Below are 27,644 nucleotides of genomic sequence, written 5' to 3' on the forward strand. Positions count from 1 at the left end.
ATAGATGGAGCTAAGAAACAAATCATCCACAATCTAAATGAATGTCAAAAAGAGACTCATTCTCTAATCCTGTTGCCAATGTTTAAATTAGCCATTAATCACTTTGGTTTTTGACCCACAATTGCAGTCTCACCAAAAGTTGTCTCATTCCATTTCTGACTGCAGCTTGGCGATCATCACTGTGTTTCAGTTAATCATTTAACTCATTGCACACTCATATAGGATAATTCTTTTAAAGTGGGTTGTGAATGCATTAGGGATGAACAGGGAGTACTATAATCACTTAATTTGCATAGCATTTCCACAAGTTGTGCAGGATTTGCAAATCATTCTTTTAAATATGAACATATGAATTACAATGGGAGTAGGCCATTTGATCCCTCAAGTTTGCATTGCCTTCAATAATTATAATCTCAATTCCACATTCCCGTCTCTTTACAGTAACCTTTAACCCCCTTGCTTATTAAGTATCTATTCACCATTACTTTTAAAGTATTTAGACTCTGCTTTCACTGGTCCCAAAGACTTACAACCAAAGAAAAGAATTTTGCCTTACCTTGGTCTTAAATGGGTGACCATTTAAATAGTGATCCCTTCTTCTAGGTTCTCCCACAGGAAGAAAGATCCTCTCCACATTAACCTGTCAAGATCCTTTAGGATCTTACATTTCAATGCCCATGGTTCTTCCAAATTCCATTGGATACAAGACCGGCCTGACAAACTTTCCTCATATCCCATTAGCCCAGTAAACCTTCACTGAATTGCTTCTAATGCATCAAAATCCTTCCCTGAATAGACAATACTGTGCATGGTACTCCTGAAGGGATCTCACTGATGTCTTATGTAACTGAAGCATAACTTCCTATTATATTCAATCATCCTTGCAATAAACATCAACATTTTCATAATTACTTACTGTACTTTCACACTAGCATTCTGTGAATCACGAACTGAGACATCCAGATCCAGCTTCCTCTGAGTTCTTCACTCATTCAGCTAAATGCTCCTTTATTTAGTTTCCTGCCAAAGTGGACAATTTCACATTTTCCCACAATATATTCCACTTGCCAGACCTTTGTTCATTTAATTAACCTCTTTTATCCCAAAGTAGACTCCTCAAGTGGTCTGTACAATATTTTCCTATTTATCAAGTTTGGCAATCATATCTTTGGTCCTTTCATCGAAGTCATTTATACAGGTTGTAATAAGTTGAAGCCCCAGCACTGATCCCTGTGGCAAGCCACTCAATACATCTTGCCAACAACAAAATGACCCCATGTATGGCTGCTCTGTGTTTCCTGTTAGCCAGGCCAATCTTCTATGCATGACAATACATTACCTCATACACCATGAGCTTTCATATTTATATTTTGCAATAACCCTTGATGTTTTGCTACTTCCACTGCTTCCCTTTTAACCTCTAATAAATTGGTCAATCAAGATTTCACTTTCACAAAAATTACCGTGTAATTAAAGTGCCCTGCTATAACATCTTTAATAACAAGTTCTAACATTATCCTTATGACAGATGTTAAGGTAGCTGGTCTGCAGCTTCCTGCTTTCTATCTCCCTCCCTATTAGAATAAAGGGCTTACATTTACTATTTTCCAATCTAATACAACAATATCTGAATCGAAGGAACTTCAGAAAATTTAAACCAATGCATCAACTATCTCACTACTCACTTCTGTCAAGGTCCAGGATCAAGTCCATTAGGACTGGAGACTTGTCAGCAGTTCCAACAATGTGCTCAGTATTACTTCCCTAGTGACTTTTCGGAGATCCTCCCTCCCTTCTAACTTCTGATTTACAGCTGTATCTGGGATGTTACTTGTACTCTCTACAGTGAAGACCATTTTCATTTTAGCTGTAGATCTTTGTCATTCAGTGACCTTGAAAGCATATTCAAGACCATGTTTAATGAATATCTTGACCTATAACATCAGAATTAATGTTTTCTTTACCTCCAGACTTTATATGATCTAGGAGTTGAACACATCATGTCATACTGCAAGTCAGAATTTAGTGAGGTTGATGCTGGTGCATGGGTTACCCTAACACTTGTCAGAAAAAACTCAAGTAGTACTCCAACTAATTTCTTCCAATCCCCATAATTGTTTTGCATACTCCTATCTGATACAGACAAAATAGCAATTCCGTCTTCATGCCAAAGAAAATAGGATGGCTCTGTCAAAAAGGTGTATAGTTTATAGCTAGACTCAAGCTATACATTTAATTAGGAGTCCTGAAGCATGTAGACACCTGGTTAAAATAACAGAAGGATTAAATAATTTTCAGTTTGGAAGTGCGCCAGCAACCCGGGTTCATTTCTGGCCACTGTCTGTAAGGAGTTTGTATGTCCTCTCCGTGACTGCGTGGGTTTCCTCCGGGTGCTCAGGTTTTCTCCCACATTCCAAAGACGTACGGGTTAGGAAGTTGTGGGCATGCTACGTTGGCACCGGAAGCGTGGCGACACTTGCGGGCTGCCCCCAGAACACTCTATGCAAAAGATGTATTTCACTGTGTGTTTCGATGTACATGTGACTAATAAAGATATCTTAAGAGGTCTTGCTGTGCTGATCTCCCATAAATTTACACAGCAGTTAACTAGCAAAACATAATCTGCTGAATTCATTTACCCTGAGAACTTCCAATGAATTAAACAGAATTAAGTAATACAAGTCATCAACTGAGATTCCCAACAGGATTTCTAAATTCCCAGCTTCTCCAGGAGTCTAAAGAAGTGTATTCTTTCTCATTAGCTGAAGTACAAACATATTGAACTTAAGACCATGCTGAAAAAACTTGTGCTTACATTAATTCTAAACATTAATTTGACTTTATCACCAGCCTGAGTCTTTTTAGTGATTTTCGAAATCAGGAAAGCAACAAAAATTTTGCTGGTTACTGACTGGACTTTGTTCAGATCTCTGGCTTCATTATAAAAGCATCAAAATCTTCTCTTCACTTGTGACAGAAAAATAATAATAATAGAATGCAAATATATCTTGGCTTCATTTCTACAATATATTGCAAATGTAAGACTTTCAACTTCATATTGTCTTGAAAGAGAGGCAACTAAACCAGTCAATTAAAAAAAGTAACTGCTTAGGAAGTTTCTTTCATTCCATAAGTCACTTCTTCCTCCTCCTTGCTCCTCTTTTTAGGTAGTCTCTCAGCAACAACGGTGACTTGTTTCTACTCCAGATCTGTGAATTCTGAGGCAAGTTACGAGACCAATGTGGGACCAGTAGAATATGATTGTACACTGGTGAGACAGGAGATGCTTGATGGGTAAGTCACATGAGATGGAATGTTCCTTCCAACATTAACGCTGGGGGTCAATGTGCTCCTAACAAATGGACCCCAGATACTCAATACCATCTCAAGTGCTCTTTCTCCATTTTGGGTCAAGAATTTCTTCTTTCCAAAGAGGTTTTGAGAACATTCTTGAATTATTTCCTCTATTCATCTGGTAATTTTGTGCCATGAGGGCGGGTCAGACTAACTTGTCTGTTTCAGAAGTCTTATGTTGGACATGCGAACAAAGTAATTGTCAATCAAAGATGACCGAGGGTAATTAAGGTCTCAGGGCTGGAGCCCCCAAACACCCCATCCAAGAGATAAGTGACTGCCTCACGACTTTCCAGCTCACTTCAACACAGATCAACAAACTGTGGTCACCAGTAAATATGCCACAACCCCAGAATACCTGCAAACTGGAAAACCCCTTTTCATACTATGCCTCAAAAAGGGAAACAGATATTAAATGTTCAAAGCATGGATCTTAATTCATAGATACAAATTGACAGGACAAGTTTTACTTGGCAATCTGTTGCTTGAGAACAATTTGAGACCAAGCTTGAGTCATTAATGACACTTCTCAGATCACAGAGTGGTTTAAGTTCTCTCCATACCCAATCTCAACCGAACACTCAAGCATATTGACAAAACTATGAAACTTAACATTCATTTAAAATTAACTGTATTATCTTTGTTTAAATTACAGCTTTTTATAAATGCAAGACAAGGCTTACTTAACAGCAGACCCTGGTTATAAGCTTAAAGAAACATATTTAAACTACCTTCTACAACTCTGTCAAGATATCGCAAAGTGTTTCACAGCCAATTAAATACCCTTGAAACATAATCACAATTGTTGGAAAAACTGCAGCAGCTAATTTGGCAGATGATGACAAGTTGTAAAGTCATAATGACATGATAATCTGTATTAGTAATGTTGAGTGAGGGATAAATATTGGCCAGGACACCAAGAGGAACTCCATTGTTCTTCTCGTTAAACAATGGCATGGAACTTTCCTTGCACACCTGACAGAACAGATGGGATCTTGATTGCCTCATCCTGAGTATGGCACCTCCGAGATGCGGAAGCATTGGAAAGGGTGCAGAGGAGATTTACTAGGATGCTGCCTGGTTTAGAGAGTATGCATTATGAGGAGAGACAGAGAGCTAGGGCTTTACTCTTTGGAGAGAAGGAGGATGAGAGGAGACATGATAGAGGTGCCCAGAATATTAAGAGGAATAGCTAGAGTGGACAGCCAGCGCCTCTTTCCCAAGGCACCAATGCTCAATACAAGAGGGCATGCCTTTAAAGTAATGGGTGGGAAGTTCAAGGGAGATGTCAGAGGAAGGTTTTTTACCCAGTGAGTGGTTGGGGCATGGAATGCGCTGCCAGGGGCAGTGGTGGAGGCAGGTACACTGGTCAAATTCAAGAGATTACTAGATAAGTATATGGGGGATTTTAAAACAGAGAGATATATGGGAGGAAGGGGTTAGATAGTCTTAGGCGAGGTTTAAAGCTCAGCACAACATGGTGGGCCAAAGGGCCTGTATTGTGCTGTACTGTTCTATGTTCTATGTAATACATCGCTCACTACCACAATGGAGCATCAGCCTAGAATTCACTACCTTCTGACCCAGAGGCGAGAGTGCTATCCAGCTGATATTAATCCTTTTCATTCCACTATCTATTAAGGGACGTAGTATGCTGGCTGATTCACAGACTTTAAGCCCTTGTTCAAAATTAAACAGTTTAGACTTTGTTCAAGTTATAGCTTTTAAATGGAATGCAGCAGCAATTAATAAATGCTGCCTCCTTGTGAGGCACACAGCAGAAAGCAACAACGTCAATGGAATTTCATCTTGTTCTACTTTTATAATAAGTGTATTATTAGAGTGCTTTGTAACTTGTGACTGCATAAATAAATATCTTCCATTACTTCAAACTGATGACTATGGTTTGGCCAATTCCAAGGAATGTAATTCTGTCCCATTCTTTGACATTTTACTATATACTCCAGACTGATTAATTAGTGATACACAGCAAGTAAAATGTAATTGTAACATTAGCACTTGTCACTCTTCATTGTCCTGCATACAGATAGAATAGCCTGCAATAGCAGAGAAAGCTACTGGCAGAAAAATGACCTGTTTGACATCAAACACGCCACATGTAGTTATTACTATACAGCGTGTTTATGAACTCTTTAGGATAACCTGGCCATGTGAGAGAAATTGCTCTGCATCCCCAAAGGCTTTCATTGTCATTTATCATCGGCTCCATTAGCCTGGAGCATCAAGCTACTCACAGTGAATGCATTTTGTGGTTTAAATTGGTGGATTTTGAACCATTAACAGCAAATGCTTTTGTACAGCCTAAGGCACAGTCCAGAGCTAGAAAAGAAAAATGTACAAAACAGCTGATCTTCTTACACAACTAACCCATCTACCACCTAACCGCAATTCTCCCATCTGCACTTTCAACCACAACCAGGCACCAGAGCCCCTGTCAGCTGAACATATGATATTATACTGATTGACAGAATTATACTGCAATCAATAATCATACATGCCTTCTATTAAAAAGCAAAATGAACCATGTACATATCTGTCCAAATTAAACAAACACACAAAAGGATCACTGTTACCTCCTAGAATACCTTGAAATCTTCAGAGCAGATTTATGTTCTATAACAAAATAACTGGAATACTGGCAGATCTCAGAGCTGTACAATTCAGGTGATTGCAACCTATTACTCAAACAATTGTTTCACATTCTGATTATTGTGGAAAGAATATCACTCTGGTACCATGATGTAAATGGTCCTTCAATGACTGACTGTCTTTAAACCAGCTGGAAGGGTTATTAGTCCTTCAAATACAAGATGATTTTATGGGCTATTACAACTAATTCAATGAGTTGTGGAAACCCACCAGTTCAAAGAACCCTGCTGGATGTCAAGCTGGAATTTAAGAGCCAGAAGCACCCCCATTCAACAGAGCTGCACAGAGCAGGATAGGAACCCCCAACTTTCTGATTCAGAGGAAAGGATACTATTGTCACTCAATCAAGAGATAAGAAGCAAATAAATTTGCTAACTATTTTCACATCTATGAAAATTAACCAATGTACTTCTCTTCATGAAATAAAGTGGAAAAGTTAAATTCAACATCATGCTTGGGGTGAGAGAGAATTTTTTTTTGTCATAATAGCCACCACATTGGTGTCTCCAGGCAAAATGGGAAAATTCTGGGCCAATCAATACATTGACTTTAATGATTCAATCCAACTAGACAACAGTACCTTAGTTGGTAATGAACTTACCATTATATTTTTCTACTGGTTTCCCTTAAGAACTTGGAGACATTTTTACAGTGTAAAAACTACAGTAAACTGATATTTCTGAATGATCAATATATATATATATATAAATTTTTGAATGTGTATATAGGTGGTATCTTAGCCTGATCTTAGAACATTCCAAAACATATCACAAACCCACAAATTATTTATTTTCACGTTGGCTGTTCTTGGATGAACATACCAGACAATTTTAAGACAGGAAGATCCCATATGCAGCAAATTAGCTGAATGTCCATTTTAACAGTCTATATTGAGGTTGGATGAAGAAAAAAAATGTTGACCAAGACTACCAGGTGACTTCCTGCTATTCTATGGACCATACCTGGGATTTCTTTTATTCCTATAATGCCTGAAGATAAGGGACACAAATTAAAAGCATATCTAAAGACTGGCACTTCCAACAACTAACTGCAATGCATTGATACCAAGTATCAAACCAGATTTGGTGCTCACATGCAGGAGTTAGGCTTGAACCCATAATCTTCTGATTATGAGAAACTAACCACCAAGCATTTTAAGATAAAACTTATTTGGAATGCTTACACCTTAAAGTACCCATTTTTTTCCAGCTCTGCATAATATACAACTTTAAACCGAGCACCAAAATTGCTCTATTACAAAATTTATCTATCTTACTTTGCACAACTAATCCATAGGTGTTCAATGACGGGTGTAGCTTAACCGATATCAGAAAATTATGACTGGCAACTTAGAAGAAGGTGAATTAACCAAGAGCGTCTGAAAATAGTTTCGAATAAAAACAAAGTTATCAAAAACTGAGCAGAAAATGCACCAGGGAATTGCATGCCACCCATGCACTAGTTTAAAACTGCTCATCAATCTCACTTTATAATCAGACATAAATGCAGGAATGTTCTGATATGCCGCCTGCTAGTAAGGGTTAAAAGCCCAATTCAGACATTAAGCAGGAAACACAAGAATGTCTCAAAAAAAAACAAGCCTCAATACTGCCATCTACTGTAAACAATCAATGAATTCACCGCCAGCAGGCTGAGCCTCCCATAAACTCAACTTCAATTAGCCAGAAAGAAGAAATCATTCAATAGCCTCCACTCAGCACAAAAATGAAATGATCATGTGATGCCATCAAATGGAAACAGTTGCCTGACAACTGGACAAAAATGATTGCAAATCTCTATTGCAGCAAACAAATCTCTTTCCTCTTAGATGTTAAGCTAATGTGCATGGCTGATGGATAATACAACTTCTAAATGCTATAGGTGCAAGTATGGTTGTAAGAACTGGAAATGCTATGATAATCACAAAATCATAGAATCATAGTATCTGTGCTGATGGAACCACAGATGCCTCCTGTGGAAAGTAGTTGCTGAGACTTAAAAATGGAACCTCAAGTGAGGACAACCTTGTTCATAGTTTAGGAAAGCAACAGTGAAAATGTTCTTCAGTTGGAGTCAACGAAAAGGCAAATTCTACGTCTGTACATGCTCCTTTTTCAGGATTTATTTTGTATATTTGCACAGAAATGCAATATTTTAGTTACAAAAATTAGTACTGAGCTTTCATTTCCTATCCTAGATCACATACTTCCATTGAAACAGTCCACCACACTTTCATAAACAGATTTCTTTCAATGTGTCATTAGATCTGAGATGCTCCTTATTCTGTATATAAATTATAGCAAATTATGTATACAATGTGATTGGTAAATCACACCTTCTCACTGTCACTCTGTTGTAAACTGATAGAGTACATCTGATTCCACGGAGGGATTTTTGTCCAAATCAAACACTTGCAAAATAACCATCAAAAATTGTTTGGGCTAGATAAGCATGTGTAGAAGAGTAAAATTATCTAACAAGCAACAGCAATATAGAAAAAAATTCCATACCTTACATTCCACCACACTCTGGTCTGATTCACAAGTGACATAAATTTCATCCACTGCTCGTCTAAGGTTGTCAAAGAGAAATGCCCAGTAGCGTGCTCTCAAGTCAATCTTTCGGGGCTGCCGGCCTTTTGTTGGACTCTTCTCGACTGTGTTCTTCTCCCCAACAGAGCTCAGTGATGATTTTTCAGTTGAAACAGACTGCAGTAGAAATGGAGAGGGCTGTTCCGTGATACAGTACAAGTTACATAATAGGTAATCTCATACGATTAACAAAGCTATATTCAACTTACATATCAACAGTAAAGGGAGATGACTGAAAAACTATCAATACATTTCAAGGATTCCTCAGAAAACCACAAGCTATTGCTTTGCTTTGTACCTTTTAAAGTATGTGACAAAGAGGTATAGTTACAGAATTTTCAGCATTCTGTTTATCATTCAACATTGGGAAGCACTGGTTCTCAAATATTTCCCACTTTACAACCTAAAGTACTGAATCAGTTACTATCCAGAAAGAGGCAAAAGAAAAATATCAAAAGCCAAGTAATTCCCAAACTGCCCGTTGTTTTCCAGTGCAATCAACAATGGCAGAAACCTGGGAACATGCAGCAATGTCCTGAAGAAGGGTCCTGACCTGAAACATTGACCACCTGCTTTTCTCCACGGATGCTGCCTGGCCTGCTGAGTTCCTCCAGCATCATCATGTTTTTAATCTAGATTCCAGAATCTAGAGTCCTTTGTTTCTCTGGGGACATGCAGCCTGCCCATATAATCAAATAGGCATGGGGAATCATGTGGACATAAAGAAGGGGAGGAAAGTATAAAGCAACAGTGACTCAAAAAAATTAAATGCTCAAGCAGTGTGCTAAAACGAGCAGGGTTTGGTATTAACTAGGGGAGTACAATTTATTTCACAGCTTCTTGGGTGGCTTTACTCCAGACCAGTGATCTTGCCAATTATTGATGTCACTCTGCAATAGTCCAACAGCCTTAAACTTGAATTCTGAATAGGATTAGATTTAAAGTGTCAAGGACCTAATTTACCTTTGTATGTAGGTTTATGAAGAACTTCAGCACTATGTTAGCCTTATATGACTGGTAAGTTGCAATTTTTTAAAAAACGTCTTTGATTTGAACACTTTTTATAGAAGCATTCAATTTTGGATAAAAACTGTGGGTTACATTGAGAGCATTTTCTCCACATAACAGTTGACTTTCATTATTGAATCAAAAGATTAACTTACATTTGTGTTTCAGAAAAATGTCAAAAGTTTGCAATTAACTATCCTGAAATGTAGTCGCTGTAGGCAAGTAATGCAGTTATTTGTCCATACAAACAGCAATAGCTGGGTAACCTGAATTTCATGGAGTTTACCGAGGACAGAATGTTTACCAGGATACTGGGAGAATTTCCTGGATATACACTATTAGAGGATATTTAATATAGATCAGAATGAACAGGAAAAACATCAGTTTAACATTGTATCGAAGTTAAGCCCTTTCCAACAACACATCACTCTCTCCGTTCCACACTTTGCTATTGTACGCAACGTCTGGAGAGGTGCTTCAAGTTGCATTTTATTTTTACATTCATGAGTACTTCAGAATGAGCCAAGCTGAAATCCACAGTTAACAACCAAGTACAATTTAAATAAACAAAGATTTCCAGAAGCAAATGTCATGGATTAAACTGTTCGTATGTACACAAAATTAAACTTAGTGTTGGTCAGTCAACCAGTTAATACCATTGCATCAGCTCAAAAATGGAGAACTGCCATTTCAATGAGGTGCCAGAAGTTGGCCATCACCCAAAGAATTGTACCCCTGTGTAACTAACCAACTTCAGTACAGGAAGAGTAAAAGAAGAAACTTAATAAGAACACGCACAAGGAAAATACAAGCATTACGAAGGTTTAAGTCCCAACACACTTGTAAGAAATTGCTAAATTTTTGAAGAGTTTGTCCTCACAGTTCAGAACACTTGATAGGATGTTACTTTGTGATTAAATTCATGAACTTTAACATTTTAATATTTGACTGTCGTCCCTTCTGTTTAAAAGTAAATCTCTAACAAATACAATGAACATGATAGAATGAAAACATGTCTTTTTTCCTCTATGCTTATTCAACCATTTCAAATGCCATTTAACTAACCATCAGCAGGTTTCTAATCATAATACACAATAGTTTTCTACATCTGAAGATCACACAGATAAACATCATTATTAATTGCGCATAAAGTAAACTCACTTCAAAGCAGTGAACCACAGAGTTAAAGGGCTTGTGACAAAGGGTCACACTATCAAAAGTATACACCAAGTCATTAGGAACTGGAGACTTTGATGGTAAAATGAATAACGCAATCACCTGATGAATAATCACCTGGTTTGAAGCCGGGAGATGGTGGAAATGGGAATTAAGGCAAACTCATGTTTCAAAAGCGACAACAGAAATGCCTGTATGGCTGGGGTTAAATCTAATGTGGTCAGAATAAAATAACACACTGTCAAGGTAATACTCCAACATAAGGTGAAAGAAATCTGTAGCTCAATGTATATGGTGCCAATACCACACTTGTTGATGTGTCCAAGCACTTTGGATACCATGAATTCCTATCACCATTGTTAGGTCATCACTTGAAATTTTGTCCTTCAGACCAAGCTGAACACATTGGTAAAATACACTGGTAATAATCAATATCTAGTCAATGTTTCAATTAATGTTTGAGCCATGCCCTAGATCTTTTCATCTTTGTTATCTAAGCCTCTACCTATAGTGAATAGCTCTTCTTTGCTACTAAGATGTTGGGGCCCAGAACATGGCAATATATTAATAATATAATCTAAACAGACTGTAGATATAGCATGATAAAGAATGGCTAAGTAGGTTTCATACCAGGGATGTTGCTATCCCAACTATTAAAATACAAATTTCTTGAGGAAACAGACAATAGAAGTACGTGAACAATACAATTAGACAAACAGTTACATCTATTAACCTGCTAAGATCTGTTCCATTTAAGTTATCTTCAACTAACATAAATCCAGCCTTTCTTTTAGGTTTCAACATAGGATTAAGATCCTCACAACAATGTCAGATTAAGACAACAAAACTGGCAGGCATAACTGTAGGGCACCATTTCAGATAATGTCCTGCTGCTGGAGTTAATCTATAACCTTCTGTACCCTGTAAATAAAGTTTAATAAGATCCAACTGTTAAATTAATGTTTTAAAACAACTGGCACCTAACCAACTGCAAGCTTTTGAAAGGAAGGGCAAGTTTACTGATTCCAAATCAAACATAAATCCACCTTCATCCAAGCAGTAAAGAAAATTCTCATGTTTAAACATATTGCAGGTGGAATATAACACTCTTTCTTGAACCCAGACATGAAATCCTAATAACTAGATACACATCAAGAATAGGACAGAAATAGGTACAGACTACAGCTGTCTCTAATGGACAGTAAATAGAAAGATGTGGTCTTACTTGTTATAAATATCTTAAGTATCTTATTTGTTAGAAGTATCAATACTAAACATTGACTAATATGGTGCAGAATTTTGTTGAGGAGAAAATGATCTTCAGTGTCTTGTAGTACTCTCAAGCAAGATTAACAGAGCTGCTGGTATCTAAAATAAAATGTCCCAAGCTCTAAATGAAAAGGATACATCACGTATAGAACATAAAAGGAAACTTATTTTTAAAGAGTGTTCTTTCCATCAAGCATAACTTGCTTTTGAGAGATTAGGAAATCAAAATGGTACAAATAGTATAAAATTAGTTATTACATTTTGCAAAGATGTGTTTGATACTAAAATCAGTTTTACCAAGAAGAAATCAGAAAGAAAATTATGTGCATGTAACCCTATCTTACTGCACAGACCAAGGTACCAGTTGGCTAATGGAAAGGTCATCTTCTGTCTCCCAGTTATCAACCAGCCCCGACACTACTTGTTTGTTACCATTCAATAACTGTCAATCAAATCAGAAGGAGAAGGATATGACTGTACATCTGAATCCTGGAATTTTACCCTTCACTAGTCATGTGCAGGGGTCATTCTGAACCAGATCCAGAATAGTAATGGCAGTGCAATGCCAGCATTTATCTCCAGTCAAAGTCTATCAAGGGTTAGCAAATATACAGGAATATAGCAGAGATTCTTATTGCCAGTACTCAGTAGTGGATAATATAATATCTATTTAATAATCTAGCACATAGGAACAGAGAAGCTTTAAGAATGCAGATACTTGCCATGTCTTAAAAATGCAAATAGGAAAAATAGAATTGGTATGTTTAATTTTAAACTGAAATTCCATACTTTAATGTACGAAAGCCTACATGCTTATCGCTTTTAAAAATACATATGAACCAGCTCCAACAGTGCTGTCTCTCCGGTCTCCACACGGACATCCTTAGCCCCCAATCAATAGTCCCAACAACCTCCTCAGCTGTTCAATACTTGAAGCTTGACCTCACACACATCCCTTATTGATTATGACACCAGGAACAAAATCCCTGCAATTTGGGAAACAAAACAACATTTTGGTGTTTTTTAAAATTTGCTGTTCATTTAAAGCTAATTGGAATCCATCAGGTATGAAAGTGGAAAGCATAATTTTGCCCAAACTTCCATCAGTTCAGCTGCATTTCTTTTATCATGAAAAAGATAATGTCAGTTTTGTAGTAGGCTGGTAATGAACGTTACCCTTAAAAAACTCAATAATTCACCTCAGCAAATGATACAAAATATTTGGCCACTTTTATTGAATTTCAAGTAAGGAATATTAAGCAAATCACATGATGTTGTTTGCTATAATATGAAACACCAAATCACATTCTATTTGTCCGTTAAACTTTGCAGGAGCAATATTTTTAAAACATAAAATATTAAACATGATTAGAATATATTATGCTATTGTCAAAAATCAATAGGAAGCCAAGAACATAGCAAAGGTTTACAAACAATCAATCCATATATATTCATCATTGGCATTAACTTATATTTTCTCACTCCACAGATGCTGGGTATTTCCAGCATTCTCACATATTTCCAGCAACTGACGAGTTTTGATTCTTACAGTTACAGAACAATCCTTTGTTTTTTCACTCTTTCTGGCTGCTCTCATTCACTAGATGACTCAAAAGCAATTCTGTCATCTTGGTCTACCACAGCCATTCCCTTTGATCTCTACACCCCTTCGAAGTATTTGTTTTCTTACTTTTCCAGTTCAGGTGAAGGGTCATTGTCATGAAATGTTAATTCTGTTTCTCTCTTCACAAATACTGCCCAAACAGCACTTTCTCTTTATTTTACACTCATTATCATCTTCATATAGTCAGATCTACTTTAGAGGTCTATTAACGCAGTGTACTCATGATGCTCTGGGGTTAGAGTTGCATCTTGGCAGCTGTAGAAATAATTTTTAATTAACTCTTTAAATGTGTTCAACCCAGCAAACATTGATAAAAAATGAGTAAAGAGCTTTGAAATTTCTCACTGGTACATTAACTTTACCATGTGCTGACTATTTCAAGAAACCACAATATTTTGTCTCTACTAACTTTTATAGTGAAGACTGCAAACTATCCAATAAGTTTTAAATGTAACAAAAAACAAACTGCTGGAGGAACTCAGTGGTTCAAGCAGCATCTGTGGAGGCAAAGTGATGGTCGATATATTAGGTTGAGGCCCTGCATCAGGACAGAGTGTAGAGGGCATATAGTCAGTATAAAGAAGAAAGAGGGAGGGGCAAGGCAGGTATGACAGGTGATAGGTGGAACCAGGTGAAGAGGGAGATGATGGATGGATCGAGCCAGGTTGAGAGGTAGGTGGCTGGGTGGAGGTAGGTGGACAGGAGGAGAGGGAGGTACAGCCAGGTTGAGAAGGTTTGAGGTAGAATCAGAGGCTGGAAAGTGATGTGGAACCAGATAAGGGAGGGATGAGGAGCAGACAGAACCAGCTGGGGGAGGGGTTAGGAGAACCAAAGGATGTAGTATGTAGGTGATAGCAGATGGAACTAGGTGGGAGAGAGGAATGAAACTGGGTGACTCGAGAGACAAAGGAGCACAGGGAGAGTGTGTTATCTGAAGTTAGAAAATTCAATGTTCAATCTCCCAATGGTATGAACGTTGAATTTTCCAACTTCACGTAACCCACGCTTCCCATGCTCTTCTCTCTCTCATTCTGGGTTCCCACCCCGCCCTCTCACCAGGCTTACATACTATCTAGCACCACAATGGTGGAATGTATACTAATTTAAACATAACATGTTCAGTACAGATGGTTATAGAACAAATTCTTGCTTCCTCCACAAGTGATCATCTAGCAATTCTCAATAAAAGCAAGCATTTCTAGGTTTTGAGGAAACAGCAGACTTCATCCAAACTCTACTCAATAGGCACATACACTAAGAATGACCATTTTGAGTGTAATTTTAGAAACAGATTGGTGCCTGTTTAACCAAACTTGAGCAATTATCAAAGACAAATTAAGAATATTAGCATAAAATATATTTAAATTAAGTTTGATCACATAAATGATGTTCTGCACATAGCACACTGTTATAATTCTGATTCTACATTTTTAATCTTAGGGTGTTTAGTTTCACTCAAAACAATCAATAATTATTGATTTTTAACCCAAACACAGCATCTCAATTTAATAAGAAATTTCCAGATTTAACAATTTTACATTGAGAGAGAGCATGAAACAGAGACCTAAATGACCCTGTCAAATTAAACTGGTTTAATATAAATTGCTTTATGCAGCAGAGGAAATTTATGAGATGGTATAGATTACAGTGTTTCATTATATTTTTTCACATCCAATCAATTATGAAAATATTGAGTTATGGGTCAAGTAACAATAATAAGCAGCATTCTGTCTGTTTTGAGAGCAGAATTACATGTCTAAATGTTTAATGCTGTTTATCTGTGAGCAATGCAATGCAAGTTGGTTAATGGTAGAATACTGTCAACATCAAACCCAGCCCATGTCTCAGCAGGATAGTAAAAGTACCAGGTCAAGGCACGGCCCACTAAGTAAAAATATTGCCAGTACAAACCAGTAGGCCCAAGTTCAATCCACACATCCAGAGTTAAATCAACCCCAGCATGGATACCTGATGAATTTTATGAATTTATCTAAGATTCACTCATTGGGAGACCTGAAATAGCATTTATGTTTCAATATATAGTGAAGTGCAAACCATTAAAGGATAAAACAGGTAAAGGCATTTTGGCTGGGAAAAGGCCAGCAGATTGCAGGACTAAACATTTTTGCAATGGGAAATCAGTTTTACACAAGTGTTTTGTACATTGTGTGGCAGCTCCTTTGTTCTGGTATGCATGAAGCTTCCAGCTTTTTGATGAAAATATCACCCTTGATGACGTTGGACAGAGAAGATCACTTATTTACATGGAGCTAGCAAAAGATGAAACAGCATCCTCTACCCACAACTATCATTCAATGGCAATTTTTCACAATATATCCTTTAACAAATAATTAAAACCAGACAAAGTGAGCTCCAAATTTCAGTTTATAACTCTCTCGGTCTCCTTTACAGTTACTCTATCGCTGCTTAAAGTAAACTTTCATCAATGTTGCTCCCAAAGCAAGTATGAATAGAAAGCAAGAGCACCCTCCAGTGTCCACACAAAATAGTAGCCAGCACCACACAGGATTTAGGTAGCCACTTTTATTTCAGATGCTTAAAGCAGAAAATTATATCAAATATTGAATTTCAAATTCTTAAATAAATATGACTTGTAATATAAAAAACATGAATTACAAAGCTAACTGTGAATATAATGCAACTAAAATGAATAAACTCCTTGTGCTACGAATATTCCCCTCACTCCCATCACCAATGAAGAAAAATCTACCCTTTGCCCAAGCATGGATAAACGTACAAGTAAAGAAAGACCCACTTTGAAATGGTCTGATTCAGTCTGGAGGTGGGGACTCTTTGATCTGCATGGTTAATGCCATCTCAAGCAGTGCATTTGACTAAAAGTGCATTTGAAATCAAAAATTAAGTTCAATTGCATTATTTCATTTGTCACTAGCATTTTTCCCACATAGACCACAACTACATTGTGCCAGCAGAGGTCTAAGACAGATTAGACGAGCTCTGTTCCAAATTGCAGGACCAAATTTATAAAGTTTTTCTGGACTGATCTTCAACTAATCCAGTTAGAGGTAACAAACTTGAATTTTAGAGCATGTTATACAGTACATTGAGTGAAGCAGGATTGCCAGATCCCACATCGCAATCTATAACACCAGATCTTAGTAGGGAATCTTTTGGATTTGAAAAGCATTGAGTGGGAAGTTACTATCTGGGAGCCTCTTGCACTCAGTATTAAACTGCAACTGGGCTTTATGGAAAAGGCATACAGAAATTGCATTACTGAAATTTCATTAAGCAGGAGAAACTGCTTCATCTAGGATCAGTCTATTAAGTTAAAACTCTTACCCACTCCAACCAAAACCAAAAGAAATGGCTCCCACTGGTATTCCAATAGATAATACACATTTCGGAAGAATAGAAAACCCTGTCGAAAAGATCCCAGAAACTTATAGAACCCACAGGGCTTGTCTATCAGATATATCTTATGATTTTCTTATCTTTTCTTTACCCATTTCAATGTCACACTGCTGCAGAGTAAGCGAGATGGTTCCCTGAATATGCCTTGCCACCTTGCTATTCTATAAAGAGATGATTGTAGAACAGAATGGAATTTTAAAAAATTAAGACAGTTTTTCTAACCCCCATAGAGAAACTGAATATAAAAGTAAGAAAGCAAATGTTAAACATGTACAAGATCATGTTTTAGCCAAAGATGGACAAAGACGTGGACTTCTTGATGCCTCAATTAGCAGGGTTCTTACCTCTGGAGGGCTTGGGTTAAGGTGCACTCCACAATTTAATGCAAAACCTAGACTAACTTCAATGTAGTACCAAGAGTGTTTCAACTTCTGGATGGGAAGATTAACTAGGGCTTCTCTTACCCTCACAGATGGGTATAAAAAAAATTCCATGTTGCAAATTGAAGAACAGCTCTGCCTAGTTAATATTTATCCCTGAAACAACACATAAAACTGCATTTGATCTTTATCAAGGTACTGTTTGAGGACTACTGCTGTATGCAAGTTGGCTGCTGCATTTTGCACAATTACAGTACTTCATTGACCATTAATGCTTTTGGACATATAGATCATTAAAAGTGTTGTTTACATGTGAATTCTTGCCTCCTCCTCTACTTCCTCTTTCCTCTGAAGGAGTCATATTCATGGAGTCATGAAGTCATACAGCACAGAATCAGGCCTTTCAGCCCACAAGAGTCCATGCTGAACACAGGCATCCATTTGCACTAATCCTACACTACTCCCATTTTATTCTCCCCACATTCCCATCAACTCCTCCCAGATTCAATCACTCACCTACACACTTGCATCAATTTACAGTGGCCAATTAAACTAGCTACCAGCACATCTTGGAGATGTGGGAGGAAAACAGACCACCAGAAGGAAACCAACGAAGGTCACAGGGAGAATGTTCAAAAACAGCAATGGAGGTTAGAATTGAACCTGGATCACTGAAACCGTGAGGCAGAAAGTCACTGCATTTGTCCAAAGTTTGTTTAAAAAATAACCAAAAATACAAGTTTACTAAACAATCATAATAATAAAAACACCCTAAACTAAATCAAAAATTAAAAATGGAATATTCAACTCCTAGTTCACTCCTCAACAAATGAGCAACAAAAACATTAAAATTCCAATCGCAGGATTTAGTATTCTCTGTTGAAAATAAAAAAAATTGTGAATGAGAATCCTAAAGTATTCAATTAAGAAACCCCTGGTTAAAATATAATGCTGTGTATCCAGTTCTTACTTCAAAGATCGTAATTTCAAATGTTTACAATTACAATGAAAACTACTGACATAAGTTTGTCTCAGAATAATTATTCCCTCTGCCATACCGCAGCAGTATGATCACTGAACCTGTAATACAGTGAGGCAGGTTTACATAAGCAGATTCTGCCTTAAACTAACAGTGTGGCTTTCAATGGAATATGTCAGCATAAATTGTGCATGGACTTCAGAACTGTAACAGATTATGTAGATTATTAAAAACAGCATTCATTAATTCTCAACAGTACCTGCTTTAAGATCCTCTGTGAACTTGGAGCAGATCGCTGTGACTTCACTGTCTCCCGTGTTTTTCCACTGATGTGCGATTTGGATTTTCCTGGAATAAATTTCATTAAAAAAGTGTTACTGAAGTGAAATTAATAATACTATACTGAAACAAGAACTTCATTCTTGAAGTATGAGAGAAAAATAACACAGTTTAAACACATTTAAAGTAATATAATGTGGCACTGTAAAAAAATACTTATGAAAATATTTTAACATTTTTCCAGTTGCTATTATGTCAGTCAACCAATTAGTTGCAACTGCCTACACTTTTTCCTCAAAACTGTTGGAATGACAGATTGCCATTTATATTTCAGCTGTAAAGGATCTCATTGTGGCATTTGCAAAAGGCAAGAGGGAGCTTTATTTGAATTTTCTAGTGACACTCAGCACAAAGTGAATGCTGCATTGTCTTGTCATGAGACAGCAAACTGAGGCTCCATCTGCCCGTAACAGTAGCTAAAGAAGATACCCATGGCAGCCTGATATTTTGATCACCTTCCTTTTCCTCAACCATTATTACCACCAGACAGTCAAAACAAATTAACTGGTTATTCATCCCTATGCATTTGAGTGTGCAGAACCACTCATTTATTTCCCAACATAACAGAAGTAATTCCTCTTCAATGATATTTGTTGACTGATACCTTGATGGAAATGAACAAACAGGTTTACAAACCCATGAAAACATGGTTGACAACCATTTTGTTGAAACAGAAAAATAACAATAAGTACCACTTATACTTGTTAAGTTTATCAAAGAGTAAAACTCAGCTATATTTTAGGGGCTAGCCTGTGACTCTCAACATAAAACCTGATGAAGCCGGCTTATGGAAGTCTCTCTTTAAAAGAGAATCCCAGACAAGAACAAAAGCAGATCTTGAGGTACAATAAAGGCACTGCGTATAATACAAGCCTTTTCTTTCTTAAACTGTTCGATAATGAATGCACACTTTAAAACAATTGTCATCAGCACTTTTACTGGCATGTTTTTTTGGATAGGCCTGTCATGTGCATTGTGAAAGTATCCAAAAAAAATTGAATAATAAAAAAATGATTTCAACTTGGCAGAGAAATCCACTCAGGATGCATATCTTAAATAAGCAATTCCTGTTTTTTTTTATTTTTGCCATATTTGCCAATATCTGAAAAACAATTTAAAACAAAATTAAAAACATATTTTTACTTTCTCCACAATATTCCCTCAATTTAATGAGGCAACATCAGACCTACATATTAAAAACTGCTCCAAAGGCATGAAAACTCAGAATTAAATAACCTAATTTTTTGCTGTCAATCCAATTTATCTCCTGAAGCACTTAAAGCTTTATCTACTTCTACCATGGCTTGTTATCCCATACCCACTTTAGGATTGAGACTTGCCAAATAAACATAACAGATGTGACAAATAAAATTTGATGTACAGCCATTATCTACAAAATAAGTTAGCAAGGCAGCCTGTCATTATGAGCCATTTTAAACCAGTAATTGTGCTGAATTTACAAACGACAAACCCCAGCTCGCTTTTATTGATGCTCTTGTGGTACTAAAAACATTGATCCCTTCAAGCAGTATCCCATCACGTCCATTGATTTTCTACTGTTTGACCATGTAACCTGACCGCTGACAGCCCATTCGAAGGATCCACTTTCCCAATAATCAATACCATGCCCTCGATTCAACTGGGGAAAATTTAGCATCATCTTAGCTGCTTTACCTCTGGATGCAGAGGCAAAATGTCCAAGTTGTAATGGAAAGTGGAAAATACCCAGCAAGACTCAACATTACAATGCAATACATACAACTACAAAAGGATATAATGGAACAAATTGCAAGTTTCTAAAAAAGCCGTCATAAAACAGATACAAACGGCAGTCCAACTAAACCTTTGATAATTCAGTGTGCTAGATTTTTCTATTTATTGACATCATTTATGCCAGATGTTATTAAAATACATTTCCCAATTTTATAGTTTTCTTAAGAAAAATTGTGTTGATATTTTTGTTAGAAATTAGAGCAGTTCCAGAGCTGTGACCATATTTGCTGCAGAGTTACCACCACCAACATAAGCAGCATACTCTTCTACAATTACCCCATAGTGCGAAGCAATTAAAAGTGATGGAAAATATCTTGCATTTTAGAATCCTTCATTCACAGATGCTGCATTGTTTGAATTTGTTATTTTCTCACAAAAAGAAATTTGATTTACATTACACCCTTTACATTTTTCATAGAAAAACCATTTGCTCTGTGCTTGGAATTCTCATACAGTGCAGTCTTCAACATATGACTGATATGATGTCGTGTATGCTAAGCAGTACCAATTACCTTCATGTTGCAAGCTCCTATCCTCATGAACTATCTTGGGGGAGGAGTCCTGAGCAAAGGTTTCAATATAGGAAAATATGGAAGGGAAATCTGTTGGATCACTATTAGATGTTTCTGTACAGGCTGGCTCCAGCAGAAATCTGAGAGTAACATGCACCTTATAGCCCTGAGCAGAAACTTGGACTAATTGTGTCATTGGGGACGAAGTAATAAACAAACAAGTTACCATAAAGGTTAAGAAAATTGGAAGTAAAAAAAAATATAGAATGAACAGACACACACTGTGGCACATTAGTGGGAGCTTGACTCTGCATCCAACCATGCACTGCCTATGCCTGGGCGTGATTAATAATACCTGGTCTCTGAAATGATGTGAATCTTTCAAAGACAAAGCCATCTTCATAATGGCTTTATATAACAGTTACAGGAATTGGACAATAAAGGCATTACGGAACCAGTGTTAGGCTTGAAAGTAATCTTAATATTTGGGATGTCAAAACACAGGATATTACTGTACCTAAACAACAAAATCAGTGTATTCTTATTAAAATGAATTCTACAATTTCAGATAACCAGTCTGTTCTGTATACGGCAATAACTAGAAGTAAGGGAATCCATCTGTAATAGATTTCTAGTATTCATTTTCCTCTTGCATGGCACCAGAAGTAATTGTGTCAACTAGACAACCTTGGTCTCTGCTATAATCACAGGCATTCCCTTTGTTCTCTTCACCCCTCCACATCTCTGCAACATAAAACACACTTGCTTTTTCAGTTTTCCAGTTTTGATGAAAGATCATTGACCTAAAAGGTTAAGTCTGTTTCTCTCTCCCCAGTATGCTGCCCGACTGAGAGAAATATTCTGTCTTTATTGCGTAAAATGCTAATTAGGCCAGTTTGATGACTAAAGTTCTAGTCACCATATTACAGAAAGAATGTGATAGCCCTAGGAATGGTGCAGAAAATTTGCCATGTTCACATGGTTTTATTCAGAAAAGAGACTGAGGTGCGATTAAAAGAGACGTATAAAATTATGAGTCGTCTAAATAGAGCAGTCAATTTCCTGATTGGAGAGAACAATAACCAGAGGCAGAGTTTTAAGTTAACTGGCAGAAGGATTAGAACGGACCAAGCAAAGAATAGTAGGGATCTGGAACTCTGTCTAAAATGACAATGGAGGCAAAAGCCTTCATCATATTTAAGTTGCAAGAGCACTTGAAATGTCTCGGCTGAAAAGTGGGATAATTCCTTAGCTCTTTATTGACTCAATGAGCAGAATGGCCTCTTCTTGTGCATAAAATTCTATGGTTCAATGTACTGGCTAGGACTTCAGGAAGAAAACCATTAGAGCCAAATCTTTAAAAAAAAATGCAGACCTTTCACTATTGAAAATATTGTGACCCATTTGTATTTTTAGACTTACAGAAAACAAAACTGAAAAGAAAATAAATTGACCATGTTTAATTTCTCTCAAGTGTTCTGTCAACACCAGGCACATTTGTTAGTTTTAGCATCTCTTGACTACCATCTACTGATAAGGTTTAGTATTACACTATTTTCACTCAATGTTTGAAACAGAACCAAAAGGCCATTGGCCCCTCATATTTGGTTTCCCATTCAATCAATCATGGCTGATCTTTTACCTTGGCACCACTTTCCTCATCAAATCCCATGTCCCAAGATTCCTTTAGCATCCGAAAATCTATCATTCTCTGCCTTGAACACACACAGCGACCATCCAGCTCTCAAGTAAATGATTCCAAAGATTCACCCCCAATTGGACAAAGAAATTTCTTCTCATCTCTGCCCTAAATGGCCAAGCCTTTATTTTAAGACGGTAATCCCTGGTCCTAAAGTCCAAAACCAGGAAAACATCCTTTCTGCATCCACCCTGTCAAGCTCTGTAAGAACCTTCTATGTTTCAATGGATCGTCTCTCATTCTTCTAAACTCTAGAAAACACAGGCCTAGTCTACCAGGAATTTTCATTACACTCTCTGTATATCCTTTCTTTAGGCAAGGAGATGAAAACCATACATAATGCTCCAGGTGCGGTCTCAATGATATAATAGGGCTTGTACCCTTGAGATTAGATGATCTCATTGAAATATATAAAATTCTTACAGCACTTGACAGGGTAGATTGAGGGATGACATTTCCCCTGGCTAAGGTATCTGAAACCAGAAGTCAAAGTATCAAAATAAGCAGCTGGCCATTCACAACTGAGATAAGAAGAAACTTTTGTAGGCACAAAAGAGTGAATCATTGGAATTATCTGCCCAATAGGACTGTAGATGTTCAGTCACTGAGCATATTCAAGATAAAGATTGATATTTTAGATAATGTGAATCAAGGGACATGGGGCTAGTGCAGGAAGGTGGCACTGAAAATAAAGATCAGTCATGAAATTATTGAATGGCAGAGCAGCTATCAGTGCTAAATACCCACTTCTGCTTCCAAGTTCTTATGTCACTGAGTGCCAACATCCTTGTGTCGATTCTTCCCACGACACATCTATTCCCAACAGTGATGGACTAGCAAATGGCTGGTTTTCCAGGTTAGGAAACCAGTTCAGCAAACCTTATGGAATACACAAGCTGTCTATCAGGTATTGAAGGCCATCCACTGCATCCAACTTTATCCCCAAATACCTTGTCTTCTAGTTGTGTAGCCCAATTCACGTTCTCAGCACAGCCCAAGAAAAGCATTACAGCCAAAGAAGTTCATTTTGAACTACAATCATAGTTATAACACAAACAGAAAATAAAACTTAAAACTTACCATCATCATCTTTATTTTCCAAGGGAACACTCCATGCAATCAGGTTTCTGGCTGCCCGTCCTTCTTGTGCAACAATTTTTCGGACTTTGTCATGACTATTGGATCGCTGGAACGAGGCCTAAAGATAACAAAAATAAAAAATCCGATGTAGATTATTGCTGCATGACTGAAAATAAACTACTTCCCTTAAATGCTCCCTCACAATCCACTCCACAATATTCTCTGTTCATCATGCCTTGGACCTATTATTAAAGCATGAGGTGCTAAGCACATTGCTCACAATTTCAGCCATTTTCTTTACATCTCACCCAAGCTAGAGTGAGGAGTGATCCCAAAATATGTAGATTACGCTACAAATGTATTTATACTTTATGTGAGAGCTCAAAGTAGCAGTAGCAAGATATTCAACATTATGGACGGCATTGCCAAGTCTGATCCTGTTCTTACCTGTAGTTTGGAAAATTATACAATGGACAGTAAAAGAATGGAAACTGGAACTAAACCTACCTTGGACATGGTAATTGCAGCGTGCCTAAGGAGAGATCAGGTTAAAAAAAAAGGAAAACACAAAATATGCTGGAAATCCATAATGAAAATAGTGATAGAAATATTCATCAGATCAGACAGAACCTATAAAGAGAGATGTTCCCATTGTTTTTCTCTTCATTGATGCTGCCTGACATGGTTATTGAGGATCAATTAACACATCAGAAATTGGATGAGTATAAAAAAAATCAAACCATACTTGGCCAATGAATTTATCTGCCAAGATATCGTTGTAGTCAGTATATATGAGGCAAATAATTGGTTTTAAAAAATCGAGGAGGAGGTTAGAGAGTATGTGAGAGAGGAAAGGAAATATGTGGGAAAAGTTCAACTGTGAAGCAGCAGGAAGCCAATGGACACCTAAGCTGAGCTTTCTGAATTTACCTCCTGCTGGAGCAACATTGGACAGCAGGTGCATTTATAAATTTTCTTCTCTGCAGATAATTGTTACATCACAGAACCCTACAGCACAGGAACAGGCCTTTCAGTCCACGATGGTGTGCCAAGCTAATTAAATTAATAATCAAATACCCAACTAAACTAATCCCTTCTGCCTACTCAACGTCCATATACCTCCATTTCCTGCACATTCATGTGCCTGTCTAAGAGTCCCTTGAACACCTCTATCGTATTTGCCACCACCACCACCTCTAGCAGTGGATTCCAGGCACCTACCACTCTCTGTGTAAAAAAAAATTGCCCCACACATCTCCTTTGAACTTACCCCCTCTCATCTTAAATGCATGCCTTCTGGTATTAGACATTTCAACCCTGAGGGAAATGATACCAGCTGTCTACTCTGTCTATGCTTCTCATAATCTTATAAACCTCTATCAGGTCTCCCCTCAGCCTCCACCGCTCCAGAGAAAACAGCCTAAGTTTGTCCAACCTCTCCTTATAGCACAAGCCCTCTAATCTAGGCAGGATCCCGGTAAACCTCTTCTGCACCCTCTCCAAAGCCTCCGCATCCTTCCTGTAATGAGCCGACCAGAATTGAATGCAATACTCCAGATGCAGCCTAAATAGAATTTTATAAAGCTGTAGCATAACTTCCTGACTCTTGAACTCAGTTCCATTACTAAGAAAGGCAAGCATGCCAAATGCTTTCTTTACCACCCTACACTGGCGTAGCCACTTTCAGGGAACAATGGACTTGGACCCCAAGATTCCACTGCACATCAACACTGTTAAGGGTCTTGCCATTAACCGTGTACAGTCCCTTTACATTTGATCTCCCCAAGTACAACACCACATTTGGCCAGGTTAAACTCCATCTGCCATTTCTCTGCTCATAACTGCAATTGATCTATATCCCGCTGTATCCTGTGGCAATCTTCTACACTATCCACAACACCGCCAATCTTCATATTGTCTGCAAACTTACTAACCCACCCATCTACGTTTTCATCCAGGTCACTTATATTTATCACAAACAACAGAGGTCCCAGTACGGATCCCTGCAGAACACCACTAGTCACAGACCTCCAGCCAGAATAAGTCCTATCGACCACTACCCTCTGTCTTCTATGGGCAAGCCAATCCAAGCACCCAATTCAGTATGGATCCCATGCATCTTAATCTTCTGGAAGAGCTTCCCACGAGGGACCTTGTCAAACGCCTTAGTAAAATCCACGTAGACAGCATCTACAGCTCTACCTTCATCAATCACCTCCTCAGAAAACTCAATCTAGTAAGACACGACTTGCCCTGCACAAAGCCATGCTGACTGTCCCTAATTAGGCCATGGTTTTCCAAATGCTCACAAATCCTATCCCCAAGGATCCTCTCCAGTAACTTCCCTACCACTGATGTGAGATTCACCAGTCTATACTTTTCAGGATTATCCCTATTTCCCTTCTTGAATAATGGAACAACATTAGTTACTCGCCAGTCCTCTGGGACCTCGCCTGTGGCTAGAGAGGCCACAGAGATCCCGGTCAAGGCCTTAGCAATCTCCTCTCTCTCTAACCTGTAGTATATCTCATCAGGCCCGGGTGACTTATCCACCTTAATGTTCTTTGAGACCCAACACTACCTCCTTCATTATCTCAAAATGCCCTAGCATATTAGCACGCTCTACACTGATCTCCCTATCCTCCACGTCCTTCTCCTTGGTAAATAATCATTTAGGACCTAAACCCACATCTTCTGCCTCTAAGCACATGTTCCTTCCTTTATCCTTAAGTGGTCCTACCTGCTCCCTAGTTATCCTCTTGCTCTTGATGCATGTATAGAATGCCTTGGGATTCTCTTTAATCCTACTTGCCAAGGACTTTTCATTGCCCCTCCTGGCTCTCCGAATTCCCTTCTTCTTTTCTGGCTTCTTTATAATCCTCAAGGGCTCTGTTTGATTTTAGCTTCCTCAACCTTACATACATTTCCTTTTCTCTCTTAACTAAATTCATCACCTCTCTTGTTATCCAAGGTTCCCTTGCCATCCTTGTCCTTCCTTCTTATTGGAACATACCTGTCCTATACTCCGTGCAGTTGGTCTTTAAACACCCTTCACGTCAGAAATGGATGTCCAGAAACAGCTGTTTCCAATTAACTCTCCCTAGTTCCTGTCTAGTACTCTCGTAATTTGCCCTGCTCCAATTTAATACTCTCCCGCAAGGTCCATACCTATCCTTATCTATAGCCATCTTAAAACTTAAGGAGTTGTGGTCACTGTTCCCTAACATTTTTCCACCACTGTACGGTCAGTCACCTGGCCAGGCTCATAGCCTGAGAAAATCCAAAATAAAAATCTCTTAAAATGTACAGTTTCCAAAATATCTCATTGTAAGGGAAGCCGGCTTGAGAAGTTCCACTTATTGGTCGATGCAGCTGCGGGTACTTTTAATTCCCTCCACTATGCATGAGGTTTCAAAGAAGAAAACACCTGAAATACATTTCACACAGATCTAACTGAATGCTGAGCACTATCCATGTGGGCTGCAAGGTTATATACCACCACCTCAATGGGATGTTTGCAATATTATGAACAGATTGCATTACCTCAAGCTAAAAAACTGAGACAAAAGAGATTCTGCAGATGCTGGAATCTGGAGTAACACACACAAAATGCTGGAGGAACTCAGCAAACCAGGTAGCATCTATGGAGGGAAATAAACAGTCGATGTTTTGGGTCAAGACCCTACATCAGGACTAGAAAGGAAGAGGGCAGAAGCCAGAATAAAAAAGTAGGGGAGGGGGAGAAGGTGCTAGGTGAGTCCAGGTGAGAGAGGGAAGATAGGTGGGGGGGGGTG

At 37.9% G+C, this 27,644-nt stretch overlaps 1 protein-coding gene across 4 annotated transcripts in view; it reads right to left on the reverse strand.

The window, feature by feature from the left end:
- Positions 1–27,644, reverse strand: part of scaper (S-phase cyclin A-associated protein in the ER) — a 276,699-nt gene that overhangs the window by 234,751 nt on the left and 14,304 nt on the right. For all 4 annotated transcript variants that reach the window (XM_052042536.1, XM_052042537.1, XM_052042538.1 and 1 more), the window contains exons 2-4: positions 23,851–23,968; positions 18,707–18,795; positions 8,535–8,732 (exon numbers count right to left, since the gene is read on the reverse strand). In XM_052042536.1, the coding sequence (XP_051898496.1) occupies positions 8,535–8,732; positions 18,707–18,795; positions 23,851–23,968 (405 nt within the window). The remainder of the gene's footprint in view (positions 1–8,534; positions 8,733–18,706; positions 18,796–23,850; positions 23,969–27,644) is intronic.

The sequence above is a fragment of the Pristis pectinata genome, chromosome 32, assembly GCF_009764475.1.
Source record: "Pristis pectinata isolate sPriPec2 chromosome 32, sPriPec2.1.pri, whole genome shotgun sequence".
NCBI classification, from domain to species: Eukaryota; Metazoa; Chordata; class Chondrichthyes; order Rhinopristiformes; family Pristidae; genus Pristis; species Pristis pectinata.